At 46.8% G+C, this 14509-nt stretch overlaps 1 protein-coding gene across 1 annotated transcript in view; it reads right to left on the bottom strand.

Moving 5' to 3' along the window:
- The window catches only part of NDC1 (NDC1 transmembrane nucleoporin), a 63040-nt gene that overhangs the window by 16463 nt on the left and 32068 nt on the right, over window positions 1-14509 (bottom strand). The window contains exons 12-16 of the mRNA XM_062191371.1: window positions 13895-14140; window positions 13682-13797; window positions 7577-7627; window positions 5328-5391; window positions 4857-4957 (exon numbers count right to left, since the gene is read on the bottom strand). Coding sequence (XP_062047355.1) covers window positions 4857-4957; window positions 5328-5391; window positions 7577-7627; window positions 13682-13797; window positions 13895-14140 — 578 coding nt within the window. The remainder of the gene's footprint in view (window positions 1-4856; window positions 4958-5327; window positions 5392-7576; window positions 7628-13681; window positions 13798-13894; window positions 14141-14509) is intronic.

Genomic DNA, 14509 nt, shown 5'->3' on the forward strand with positions numbered 1-14509 from the left:
GGGGCCTGCACTGTGGTGTAGGTTAAACCTTTACCTGCAGTGCTGGCATCCCATACAGGCACCAGTTCAAGTCCCAGCTGCTCCACTTCCGATCTGGCTCCCTGCTAATGCACCTGTGAAAAGCAGTGGAAGATGGCCCAAGTACTTGAGCCCCTGCATCCACATAGAAGAAGCTCCTGGCTCCTGGCTTTGGCTTGGCCTAGCCCAGGCCCAGCCCAAGCCATTGTGGCCATTTGGGGAGTGAACAAGAGGATGGAATCTCTCTCTTTCTATCTTTCAAAAAACAAAGGGGGGGGGGGATGGAGGGAAGAAGGAAATATCATTATGTTCTTAGACTTGTATCTATATATCATATTGAATCTATCACGGCTCAATAGGCTAATCCTCTGCCTGCGGCGCCAGCACACCGGGTTCTAGTCCCGGTCGGGGCACCGGATTCTGTCTCGGTTGCCCCTCTTCCAGGCCAGCTCTCTGCTGTGGCCCGGGAGTGCAGTGGAGGATGGCTCAAGTGCTTGGGCCCTGGACCTGCATGGGAGACCAGGAGAAGCACCTGGCTCCTGCCTTTGGAACACGCGTTGCGCCGGCCGCAGCGGCCATTGTGGGGGTGAACCAACGGGAAAGGAAGACCTTTCTCTCTGTCTCTCTCTCTCTCACTGTCCACTCTGCCTGTCAAAAAAAAACAACAACAACAAAAAAACCTAATTTTTAAAAATTAAAAAAAAAAAAAAAGGTTCTGGCTTAGAGGGTAGACTAAAATTTACAGTTAAATCAGAGGATTATGAGGCCCACATCATAGTCACAGATTGACAGGGTACACAAATGGGTAGTGAACAGAGAAGTCAAAGGACTGTGCAGCCACAGCTGGGCAGATTAGCCATGTGGACCATCAACTGCTTATTACAATCAACCTCAGGATGTGGGGAGGGAAAAGAAAGATTGTGGGGGAGCTTGCAAAATCTGATGACTGCAGACCAGGACCAAAGGCTGACTGCTATGTGGCTTAGGGAAACAGAGGGCTCCATCCTCAGGAGCCTAGCAGCAGTACACTGGCCCAGTTCTTTGTTCTTTTAACCTCTTCCCAACACTACAAAATCGGCTCGTCTCTTTCTATTCTCCATTCCAACTCCTCTGCAAAGTACATAGAGCCCAACCTCTTGACAAATCCCCAATTCTCGCCTTGCTCCCCAAGGGAAGGGATGAGTGTAATCAAATAAGCAGACTGCTTTACCTCTAATCAACTGGGATGAAGAACTAACAATGTGACAGCAGCAGAAATGAGAACAAAGTTCCTCTAGGCCAGTGCGAAATCAACTCAGTGAGTTTTAACCAGCTTGCCTTAAAAATAAATAAATAATTTTATTCAAAAGGTAGAGTGACAGAGACAGACAGACAGACAGAAAAGAGAGATCTTCCATCTGCTTATTCACTCCCCAAACACCCACACAGCCAGGGCTGGAGAATGGGAAAGGTCCCAAGAATCTTCTTTCTAAAGGAAACATACTGTAGATCATGATCCGAAACTTTGAAAGCCACAATTCTATGGGTGAAATCGTCGTCCCTGAAGATAGAACCCCATCTGAAGGAAAAATAAACGCCAGGCTAAGATGGTGAACAAGCCAGGAAGAACAAGGGTGTGGATCTGCAGTTCCTCCTGAGCTGCTTCACGGCGGACGCCCTGCGACTGCAGCAGGAAGCCACACTTCTGCCGCCCAAAGCCTTGCTTGGCACCAAGGAGGTGGCCAAACAACCGAGCTCCCCTCACCTGTAACTCAGGGCTGAACACTTCCATGCCCTGGCTCTCTATGATGGTTGTGAGGACCAAGTAGAACTGTGCTATGAAATCATTCCATACAGTATCATTGTGTTGATTTTGTTATTCTGGTTTAAATTATAAAGTTAGGGGATAAAAAACACACTACTTTATGAGCACCAAAGGCATGCCCAAATCACGGTTACCTTATTGTGTGGCTAGACAAGCCGAATATTAGAATTTGTGGGGAAATACTAGAAAATTACTCAGAGAAATGTAGCGTGGGAAGAATTTAAACAATAAAACCACCCATGTAAACAAAAATGTCTCCAGTAACATTCATGAGAAAGTAGACACAAACAGTATTCAGAACTGTTTTGATGGGTTAGGAGTAAAATGAATCGAGTTTTGAATAAAGGAATAATGAATAAAGGAATACTTCCTCTTGATATTATTTTTACAAATGTTCTTAGAGCCGGCACTGTGGCATGGTGGTAAAGCTGCCACCTGAGGCGCCAGTATCCCATATGGGCACTGATTCAAGTCCCGGCTGCTCCATTTCTGATCCAGCTTTCTGCTCTGGCATGGGAAAGCAGCAGAAGATGACCCAAGTCCTTGGTCCCTGTACCCGCGTCGGGGACCCAGAGGAACCTCCTGGCTCCTGGCTTTGGATGAGCCCAGCTCCAGCTGTTGAGGCCATTTAGGGAATGAACGAGCGGGCAGAAGACCTTTCCCTCTCTCTCTGCCTCTCTGTAGCCCTGCCTTTCAAATAAATAAGTAAATCTTTAAAAAAAATAGTAATAAGGGCTGGTGCCATGGCTCACTTGGTTAATCCTCCGCCTGCAGCGCCAGCTTCTAGTCTCGGTTGCTCCTCTTCCAGGCCAGCTCTCCACTGTGGCCCGGGAGAGCAGTGGAGGATGGCCCAAATGCTTGGGCCCTGCACCCGCATGGGAGATCAGGAGAAGCACCTGGCTCCTGGCTTCGGATCAGTGCAGTGCCAGCCATGGCGGCCATTTAGGGAGTGAACCAACAGAAGGAAGCCTTTCTCTCTGTCTGTCTCTCTCTGTCTATAACTCTACCTGTCAAATAAATTTTAAAAAAATAGTAATTAAAAATAAAAAAATGTAAAAATAAAAATAAAAACAATATTTATTTGAGAGGTACACAGATAAGAGATGGGGAGGAATGAGCACTCCCGCAAACTGGTTCACTCCCCTAATACCCACAATAGCAAAGGGGATGGAAGCTGGGAGCCAGGAACTCAATATAGGTCTCTCACATGGGTGGCAGGAACCCAACCACTTGAGTCATCACTCTTGCCTCCCAAGATCTGCATTAACAGGGAACTAGAATCAGGAGTTAGGGCCAGGAGGTAAACCCAGGTACTCCGATATAGGATGCAGGTGTCTCAAAGCAGCACTTTCACCACTAGAAAAGGCCAACCCTCCTCTTCATACAGTAAATGGCTGCTCAAGACCAAAAGGCACCAACTGTTACCCATCAGGCCTAACTGCATATCATCAGCTCCTGAGAACCTACTGTACACCTCAGTCACTATCTATATGCCTCAAGCACTCAGTGTTTATACCTCTCATGTGACACATAACTAATACTATCACTTGGCATAACACATATCACCCAACACAAAGTTAGGAAAGAAGGGAATGGCACTGTGGTGCAGCAAGTTAAGTCACTGCTTCTTCTTCTTCTTCTTTTTTTTTTTTTTTAAGTGAACTTTTTTTTTTCTTTTTTTTTTTTTTTTGACAGGCACAGTGGATAGTGAGAGAGAGAGACAGAGAGAAAGGTCTTCCTTTCCCGTTGGTTCACCCTCCAATGGCCGCCGCGGCTGGCGTGCTGCGGCCGGCGCACCGCGCTGATCCAAAGGCAGGAGCCAGGTGCTTCTCCTGGTCTCCCATGGGGTGCAGGGCCCAAATACTTGGGCCATCCTCCACTGCACTCCCGGGCCACAGCAGAGAGCTGGCCTGGAAGAGGGGCAACCGGGACAGAATCCAGTGCCCCGACCGGGACTAGAACCTGGTGTGCTGGTGCCACAAGGTGGAGGATTAGCCTATTGAGCCACGGCACTGGCCTCACTGCTTCTAACACTTGGCATTCAACATTAGAGCACCAGTTCCAACTGCTCCACTTCTGAGCCAGTTCCTGCTAATGCACCTGGGAAAGCAGCAGAAGACAGCTCAAGTACTTGGGTACCATGCCACCCACATGGGAGACCCAGGAGTTCCTGGCTCTTGGCTTTGGCCTGGCCCAGCCCTATCTGTTGCAGTCCTTTTGAGCATGAACCAGTGGATGGGAGATTTGTTTTCTTTCTCTGTCACTCTGCCTTTCAAATAAATAAATCTCTTTTAAAGATTTATTTACTTATTTGAGAGGCAGAGTGACAGACAGGGAGAGGCAGAGAGACTTTCCATCTGCTGGTTCAGCCCAGATGGCCACAGGCACAGGGCTGGGCCAGGTTCAAACCAGGAGTCTCATCCAGGCTGCACTGGAAGTACAGCAGTCAGGTCTCAAAGCAGCACCCATATGGGATGCCAGAGCTGCAGGCAGCAACTTTAACCGCTCTGCCACAGCACTGGCTCCAATAAAATTTTTAAAAAATAATAAAGTTAGGGAAGGAAGGCTACTGGAAAGCAGGAAGCATGTTTTATTTCTCAGACTGTTCTTAAATATAAGACTAGAAAGATCTGTAGTTAAAACTAAACACCCAGTCTGATGCTAGGTATCCTCTGGCACCAGGGAACTTACCAGTTGTGTAATTTACCTACAGCCACTTCCAGCAGCTACAAACTGTGCAAGGGTCCACACCCACATCACTGAACATAATTCCAGTATCCTACGTTATCTGAATACCATAGGTATAGCTTACCAATATAGCATATTTTTTGTTTCTACAAAATTTTTATAAGCAAATTAAAACTTTTCTCTTAATGGTTTAGATTTTAATTTCCTGAAAGAAAGAACAGTATCGTCATTATAACTTCCAAAATGTTTTAATTCAGTAAATCTGATACATAAGAAATAAACAGGAAATGAGTGGGGCAGATGCCCACAACCCTCTCCCAACCCTCACAGCACACAAGCTGCTTACCTCTTGCAGTGTCAACAAAGTATTAAGGATGGCTGGTAGTGTGGTCTGCACAACTCCAAATCTATCTTCTGTAAATGATGCTGCCACCAGGTGAGACAGACCTCAAGGGGGAAAAAAGTTACAAGTGAAGCAGGATTCAGGAATTTCCATTTGCAAAACATCTATTCGAGAAAGGATTGATATTCTAAATATAAAAAGAACTACAATTAAAGACAAGGAGGCAATGCAATACAATAGTCGGTAAAAGGGGCGGCATTATATTGTAGCAGGTGAAGCTGCTGCCCGATACCAACATCTCATATCTATTTGAAAGGCAGAGTGACAAAGAGAGGGAGAAGTCTTCCATCCACTGGTTCACTCCTCAAATGGCCACAACAGTCAGGGTGGCAAGGCTAAAGCCGGGAGTCTAGAATTATATCCTGGTCTACCACTTGGGTGGCAGGGGCCCAATACTCCCCAGAGACTGCTTACCTTCTAATGCCCAAATGTGCATTTGGGCATCTGAAAATACAGCCTGAATGGAGGCCTCTGGATGCTACAAATAAAAGAAAGACATCAAAGTAAGTTCCTCTGGGCAAAAACTCTATTATGTCATTTAGTCAACTATGTAGCCCATAACAACTGAAAAGTCTCAGCTGTTCCAAGAAGTAAAATCCTAAATAAATCCTCTCACAATATGATTTAGTTACAATAAAGCGTTCTCCCATCAACTTCTTGTGTAACCCTTGACAAATCTCTAAATTTCCACATGCCTAGAGTTCTCAATTAATAAAGTAGTGTGTACAATGTATCTCAAAAAATGAGTGCAGAGTCACTTGAAAGAACTCCATCCTAGTCTCCCACATGGCTAGCAGGGACCCAAATACCTGGGCTAACCTGCTGCCTTCCCAGGAGCACTAGCAGGAAGCTGGATAAGTAGCACAGTAGCCTGGGCTCGAATTGGCACTCCAAGACGGGATATGGGATGCAAAAACCCCAAACAGCACCTTAACTTGCTGTGCTACAACACCCGTCTTGGGAACTTTCTATAAAATACCAGGTTAAACAGCACGCAGCAACAACTGGCCCAGTTAGATAATTACTGGTTTTCATTATGTACCCAATGAAGTCTACATTGGGTACATAATGAAAACCAATAAGCCTACCAAACTGCATTTCTCACCATCAAGCAACAGAATCTACAACTCCTTACTATACAATAAATCCACCTGCAAAATGAGAATCAGAGCAGCCCTCCACTCCCAAGGAAGAGACCACCTTGGTCGGGTCTGCTTTGCGGTGCCCAGACTATGTGCCTCAGGCTACCTACTTAACCCTTCTGAGCCTCAGGTTTCCTTATCTATAAAATGAGGATAAAAAGACCTATCTGACAGGCATGAATGCTATTACAATTAAATGAGAGGGGGCCAGTGCTGTGGCGTAGCAGGTAAAGCTGCTGCCTGCAGTGCATCGAGTCCTGGCTGCTCCACTTCCAATCCAGCTCTCTGCTATGGCCTGGGAAAGCAATGGAGGATGGCCCAAGTCCTTGGGCCCCTGCACCTGTGTGAAAGACCTGGAAGAAGCTCCTGGCTTCGGATCAGTGCAGCTCTGGCCATTGCAGCCATATGGGGAGTGAACTGGCAGATGGAAGACTCTCTCTCTGCCTCTCTGTAACTCTGCCTTTCAAACAAATAAATAAATCCTAAAAAAAAAAAAAAAAAAAAATGAGAACACAGGTGAGACACTCAAGTTGCGCTCTTTTCACTTTCTGAAACCAAGCACTGAAGTGAAATTTCACACAACCCTCCTCCCTGGTAGTAGACATCTTCCTCTAACGGAGAGCTCAAGGTCAGTAATTTCTGGTACAAGCAACTGGATGGATCTTCCCTTCCACAGGAGTGAAAAGGCAGTTGTTTCAAATAAATAAATCTTAAAAAAAAAAAAAAAAAAAAGCAGTTGCAAGAACCTGAAACAGTTCTGTGTGCCTGCATCCATCGGAGCTTCTCAGAGCTCTTTTCCCGCCACAGCACGACTGCCAAGGAGTAAAACTGACTATCAGATGCCAATGCAACCTTTCCCTCAAAGGCATTATTTGAAGATAATGGACTAATTATTATTAGTCCATTAGCTAATATCTGCAGAGAGAAGCTAGATTTAAGAAAACTAAAAGCAAAAACTCTTCCTCTACATTTGGGCAAGCTGTTTGTCAAAGGATCAATTAACAGACAACAACAAAGTAAAAATGGATAAATCTGTAGTGTGTGCAGCTGAAATTACACTCCTGTGGCAGCTAGAACAGCTGACAGGGCGAGCTGGAAAGTCATTTCATTTGTGGCCTAAATTACAACTTCTTAGCCATCATAAATATAACAGCCATCTCTCTTTTGAACACCTAACACAGAGATGTCAGCAGGACAACGAGCCATGAAGCCTCAGAGCAGAGATTTGCTCACGTTGTGAAGACCCAGGCAGCAGAAAGGGGCCAGTGCTGGACCCCAGCACGAAGCTGCCGGCAGCCAACAGCTTCGGGAGGCCAGCCGGTGAGCCACGCTTCAGGCCGCTACTGAGGCGTGACGCCTGTCTAAGGGCAGCTCCCGCACAAGCGAGGTTCAGAGAGGCGCTATGCAAAGCTGCGCGGCTGCCGGGACTAAGCTGGATTACAAGTCGGACCCTATCCGCTCCTTCATGTGATCTTTCATTCCCTCTCCCCCATTCCCATCACTGGAACTACATATTCTTACCTTACTGAAAAAATACATTATCAGCACCCGTTTAGACAAGAAATTCTTAATCTGAGTTGGAAAAAAGAATAAACATTTACATTTTAATACTTTATTCAGATATGATATTATACATTTTTTCAGGTTCTTTCTGACATAAATTTGATTGAAAAAATGAAATACCTCATATCTTGCAGAGAAAGAACAATTTTTAAAGTAAACATGTAAGCAATATTTCGTACTATAAACTGGATAAATCACCTGTCGTCATACGCCAAGGAAGGACGGTTCAGTGGTCCCATAAGATTGAAGCCGTCCAAAATGCTCACAACAAAGTGCCAGAGGATACATTTGTCAGAAAAAGCCCTTGATGTTAGTGGACACCTGCCTATATTCCCAGGTGCACACATTTAACCCCCAAATTAGAGCTCTGACATAAGACAAGGAATTCTAAGGTGTTTTGGTGGTATTTTCTAACACCATACTCTCTATTTACTACAACTGCCTTGCCCTTTAATTTAATACCAAAAAAAGTAGGTTTCCCCTACAGAAGAAAATTTACTGTAAGACATGAGCTACTCTTTTTTTATTTATTTATTTATCTGAAAGTCAGAATTAGAGAGAGAGAGAGAGAGAGAGAGAGAGAGAGAGATCTTCCACCCACTGGTTCATCACACTCCCCCTCAATGGTTGCAACAGCCGGGGCTCGGCCAGGCTGAAGCCAGGAGCCAGGAGTTTTATCTTGGTCTCCCTGGTGGGTGCAGGGGCCCAAGTACTTGGGCCATCTTCCACTGCCTTCCCAGGTGTATTAGCAGGGAGCTGGATTGGAAGTGGAGCAGTCGGGACTCGAACTGGCGCCTGAATGGGATACCAGCACCTCAGACAGCAGCTTAACCCGCCGCACCACAGCGCCAGCCCCTGAGGTACTCTTTTACTAGATGACATTTATAGGGAAACAAACTTTCTTACATCAACCTGAAAGCTAACTCAAATGAACTGTACCCGAAGCTACGTGACTAGTCAGAGGGATGCAGCAGGCAGTACCTGCTGAGCTGCTGCACAAAAAGTGGCACAGCAGCACTTCGAGCCTCACAGGATCCAAAAGTTTACAAAATGCCCTCATTCTGCTAATCTATCATTCCATCAGCAAACACGCTAGAATTCCCCTCATCTTAAAAAACCATTCATTGGCCCCTCAATGACCCCCCACCCCCAGCTGTTGCCTCATTTCTCTGCTCCACTTAAAAGTAAAACTCCCAGGCCCAGTGCTGTGGCGTAGCTGCCGCCTGCAGTGCCTGCATCCCCTATGGGCACCGGTTTGAGTCCTGGCTGCTCCACTTCTGATCCAGCTCTCTGCTGTGGCCTGGGAAAGCAGAAGATAGCTCAGGTCCTTGGGCCCCTGCACCTGTGTGGGAAGACCCAGAGGAAGCTCCTGGCTCCCGGCTTTGGATCGGCACAGCTCCAGCCGTTGCAGTCATCTGGGGAGTGAACCAGAGGATGGAAGACCTCTCTCTCTCTGCCTCTCCTTCTCTCTCTGTGTAATTCTTTCAAATAAATAAATAAACCTTAAAAAAAGTAGAAATAAGCACATCTAGAATCCAAAAAGACATGCTTAAACTATCAGACCAGAAGTACAACTAAATTACAATTTATAAAAAAAAAAAGTAAAACTCCCTAAAGGAGCGGTCCTTCCTGCTGTCTTCAATTCCTCTCCCAGGCTCTCGTGAACCCACGCCAGTCAGGTTGCGTCCCATGACTCCACGCAGTAGTTCCTGTCCAGGACAGTGACCTCCACATTCCGGGCTCGCCAGTCACTTCTCGGTGTCCCACGCCCACACACCCCTCCTTCCCCGTGAGGCACTTCCTTCGCTTGGCTCTCTACTCACCTCAATAGCCACTCTCAGACTCCTTTGCTACTCCTCCTCAAATCCATCTTCAATCCCTGCAAGGCCCAGTTCGAGAATCTCTTTTTTTTTTTTTGAAGATTTATTTTTTATTTATTTGAAAGGCAGAGTTCACTCCCCAAATGGCTGCTATGGCCAGGGCTGGGCCAGGTCAAAGCCAGGAGCCCAGAACATCCCCCAGGTCTCCCACATGGATACACGGGCCCAAGCACTTGGACCATTCTCCACTGTTTTTCCAGGTACACCAGCAGGGAGCTGGATCAGAAGTAGAGCAGCTTGGTCATGAACTGGCACCCACATGGATGCCAACATCTCAGGCAGAGGCTTAACCTGCTATGCCACAACCCTAACCACTGGGAATCTCTTTTCTCCTATATCCCTACTCCTCAAGAGTCAGCATTAAGTCTCCTGGATTTAAATACTATCTATATGCTGATGAGTCTGAAGTTTACGTTTCTAGCACACAACTTTCCCTACATTCCATATACATATCTCACTTCCTATTTCACTTGGTTGTCTATAGGTCTATCAAAATTGGCATGTCTCAAATCAAACTCCTGATTCCCATCCCTATCAAATCTCCTCAAGTAAATCATTTAACAAATGGCAACTAAGGGGCTGGCAGCACGGCATGGCGGGAACAGCTGGTGCCTGTGATGCCAGCATTCCATACAGGCACTGCTTCAAGGCCCAGCTGCTCTGCCTCCAGTCCAGCTCCCTGCTAATGGCTGGGAAGGCAGTGGAAGATGGCCCAAGTGCTTTGACACCTGAACCCTCTTGGGAGACCTGGAAAAGGCTCCAGGCTCCTGGCTTCAGATTGCCCCAACTCTGGCCATTGCAGCCATTTGGGGAGTGAACCAGTGGATGAAGATTTCTCTCTATCTAGCTCTGCCCTTCAAATAAATAAACCTTTTCAAAAAATGGCAAATTAAAGTATTCCAGACCATTAGACCAAAACTTTTAGTCAACACTGACTCTCTTTCTCTTATACACCCCAACCAAAACACAAGCAGATCCTATTACAACTATCTGAAAATATACATCCAGACTCTCATCAGCTCCTATAGCACTGCCTCCCACCCCCATCATACTGGCCTCAGAACCACCAGCTCTCTCTAGTTTATGGCCATAGTTTTCACATTATTCTTTTGCTTCTATTAAGAATCTAGTCTTGGCCGGCGCCATGGCTTAACAGGCTAATCCTCCACCTTACGGCGCGGGCACACCGGGTTCTAGTCCCGGTTGGGGCGCCAGATTCTATCCCGGTTGCCCCTCTTCCAGGCCAGCTCTCTGCTGTGGCCCGAGAGGGCAGTGGAGGATGGCCCAAGTGCTTGGGCCCTGCACCACATGGGAGACCAGGAGAAGCACCTGGCTCCTGGCTTCAGATCAGCAAGATGCACCGGCCGCCGCGGCCATTGGAGGGTAAACCAACGGCAAAAAGGAAGACCTTTATTTCTGTCTCTCTCTCTCACTGTCCACTCTGCCTGTCAAAAAAAAAAAAAAAAAAAAAAAAAGAAAGAAAGAAAAGAAAAAGAATCTAGTCTTGGGCTGGCGCTGTGGCTCACTTGGTTAATCCTCCACCTGCAGTGCCGGCATCCCATATGGGTGCCGGATTCTGTCATGGTTGCTCCTCTTCCAGTCCAGCTCTCTGCTGTGGCCCGGGAGGGCAGTGGAGGATGGCCCAAGTACTTGGGCCCTGCACCCGCATGGGAGACCAGGAGGAAGCACCTGCCTCTGGCTTCGGATCAGTCCAGCGCCAGCTGTGGCGGCTATTTGGGGAGTGAACCAACGGAAGGAAGACCTTTCTCTCTGTCTCTCTCTCACTGTCTAACTCTACCTGTCAAATAAATAAGAAGAAAGAAAACCTCTCCCTCTCCCTCTGTAACTCTGCCTTTCAAATAAATAAGTCTTTAAAAAAAAAAAAAAAAAAGAATCTAGTCTTGAGGGGGACCAGTGCTGCAGTGCAGCAGGTTAAAGCCCAGGCCTGAAGCACTGGCATCCCATACGGGTGCCAGTTCTAGTCCTGGCTGCTCCTCTTCCAGTGCAGCTCTCTGCTATGGCCTGGGAAAGCAGTAGAAGATGGCCCAAGTCCTTGGGCCCCTGCATCTGCGTGGTAGATCTGGAGGAAGCTCCTAGCTCCTGGCTTTGGATCGGCGCAATTCCAGCCATTGCAGCCATCTACAGAGTGAACAACGAATAGAAGACCTCTCTCTTTGTCTCTGCCTCTCTGTAACTCTTTCAAATAAATAAAATAAATATTAAAAAAAAAAAAAAAAGGGTCTAGTCTTGGGGCTGGCACTGTGGTGCAGCGGGTTAAAGCCATGGCCTAAAGCGCCGGCATCCCATATGAGCACCAGTTTGAGTCCTGGCTGCTCCTCTTCTGATCCAGCTCTCTGCTATGGCCTGGGGAAGCAGTAGAAGAAGGTCCAAGTGCTTGGGCTCCTCCTCCCACATGGGAGACTCAGAAGAAGCTCCTGGCTCCTGGCTTCAGATCGGCTCAGCTCTGGCTGTTGCAGCCATCTGGGGAGTGAAGCAGTAGATGGAAGACCTCTCTCTTTCCCTCCCTCTCTTCTTCCCTCCCTGCCTCTGTCTTTCTCTCTCTCTGCCTCTCCTTCTCTTTTTGTGTAACTCTTTCAAATAAATAAATAAATATTTAAAAAAAAAAAAAAAAAAAAGAGTCTAGTCTCAGGGCCAGAGCCGCCACCTGCAGTGCCAGCATACCATGTGGGTGCAGGTTCAAGTCCTGGCTGCTCCACTTCAGATCAAGCTCTTTGTTGTGGCCTGAGAAAGCAGTAGAAGATGATCGAAGGCCAGCGCCATGGCTCACTTGGTTAATCCTCTGCCTGCGGCGCCAGTACCCCAGGTTCTAGTCCCGGTTCGCCCCTCTTCCACTCCAGCTCTCTGCTGTGGCCCGAGAGGGCAGTGGAGGATGGCCCAAGTGCTTGGGCCCTGCACCCACATGGGAGACCAGGAGGAAGCACCTGGCTCCTGGCTTCGGATCAGCGTTTTGCGCCGGCCGTGGCAGCCATTAGGGGAGTGAACCAACGGAAGGAAGACCTTTCTCTCCCTCTCTCTCTCTCTCTCTCTCTCTCTCTCTCTCTCTCTCTCTCACTATCTAACTCTGTCAGAAGAAAAAAAAAAAAAGAAGATGATCCAAATCCTTGGGCCCCTGCCCCCATGTGGGATACCCGGAGGAATCTCCTGGCTCCTGGCTGTTACAGCCATCTGGGGAGTGAACCAGTAGATGGAAGACCTCTCTCTCTCTCTTCTGCCTCAGCCTCTCTGTAACTCTGCCTTTCACATAAATAAATAAATCTTTTAAAAAAAGATTTGCATGTGCAAAATATAAATTACATCCTGTCATTCTTGTGGGCAAAACCACAGTCGCTTTCCATTGACGTGCAGCAAAGCCACTTTTTTTTAACAGCTCATGGGCCCCACGAAATCTAGGTGTCTGCTGCTTCTCTGATCTCTTCACTCACCTGCCCTCCCCCCTTGCTAACTGCTGCAGCTACATGAGGGTCCATGTTGTTCCTCCCACAGGCCAGGCATACTCCTGCCCCAAGTCTGCCTTCTGCTGCTCCCTATCTCTGATCAGGCAGCCTCATCAATGAGACGCCTCCTGATCATCCCACAGACAATGCTGTGTCCACGCGTAGGTCCTGTTTCCCTGAACTACCCGATTTTTCTGTCTAACAGTTCAAGCAAATCAATTTTTTTACTTTTCAAGCATAGTTTTCATATCAAACATGACTTTGTAGTGTGAATCATACAACTAAAAGCATGTCCTAGTTCAGGCAACCTTGCTAGTAGCGCATAAAATCAATCTTACAATTAACGGCACTTTACAGTTCAAAGAAATATAGTATAATGCGTTCAGCTGCTCATCTGTTTCCCCTTGCTAGTATGTGAACATTATATAAGGAAGGAATTTGTTGTTCACTATCTTCCCAGTGCCTAAAACCACACCCTGCTTATAAAAAGAACTCAAATATTTCTTAAAGGAAAGAAATCACATGTTAAAGGCATTGTAGTGGGCTAAACCATATGAAAACATAATGCATATAGCTCAAAACCAGAATATTGGCAATTTCATATGGGTCAACTTAACACATGAAGCACAAAAAAACCAACAATTTATTCCTAATGATTTAACAGTATGAGACCCATTATGCTCCCAATATGACATGCAAATATAAATCCAAAAACCAGATCATCCTACCTGTTCACGCTTATTCTGCATCCATGAATAAACCATGCTGGGCTCTCTCATTGCCTTACCCTCAGTTCTAAGCAAGGTATATGGAGAAGGATTAGAAAATTCTGTCGTTTGTTGATCTATATATTAAAAACAAAAGGCCAGTGAGTGCGAACCTAGGGCATATGATCCCCTGCCATTACAGCACTTCTCATTTTAGAAATAAACAGTCCTCACCAGAAGCAGAGGTCCATAACCTGGGTCCCCTTCTGATTAGCTGAGGGCTCTGCGGAGACCCACAGCAAGTGTTCACATCAAAAATCCCAGCCATGTGATCCACTACGCTTGAGCCAAATGCACTCCCGAGGGGACTTGCAATGTCAGGTGTAGACAGCTTTGGAGAAAACAGCGATGTTTTAACTAACGATGGCACTGACGGCCGAGGCACCTGGCCAGATTTTGGAGTCTGGAAAGCAGTTTCTTCTGTAAAATAACAGATCAGTGCTGAAGAGGAAAGCTTCAAGCAGGCGATCAAGGAGCGCCATCCCCTGTTTTGTTTTGTTTTGTTTTTTTATAAAGATTTATTATTTATTTGAAAGGTAGAACAATAGAGAGAGAAAGAGTGAAAGAGTGAGCGAGCAAGCAAGAAGTATATTTGACCTTTGCTGGTTCACTCTCTAAATGGCTGCAGCAGCCAGGGCTGGGCCATACTTAAGCCAAGAGTCGGGAAATGCTGTATAGATGGCAGAGACCCAAGTACTTGGGCCATCGTACTCCACGCTGTGGAGTACAGGGCTAAGCCTCTGCCTACTGCACCTGTATCCCATATGGGCACTGGTTTGTGTCCTGGCT

The sequence above is a fragment of the Lepus europaeus genome, chromosome 5, assembly GCF_033115175.1.
Source record: "Lepus europaeus isolate LE1 chromosome 5, mLepTim1.pri, whole genome shotgun sequence".
Lineage (NCBI taxonomy): Eukaryota > Metazoa > Chordata > Mammalia > Lagomorpha > Leporidae > Lepus > Lepus europaeus.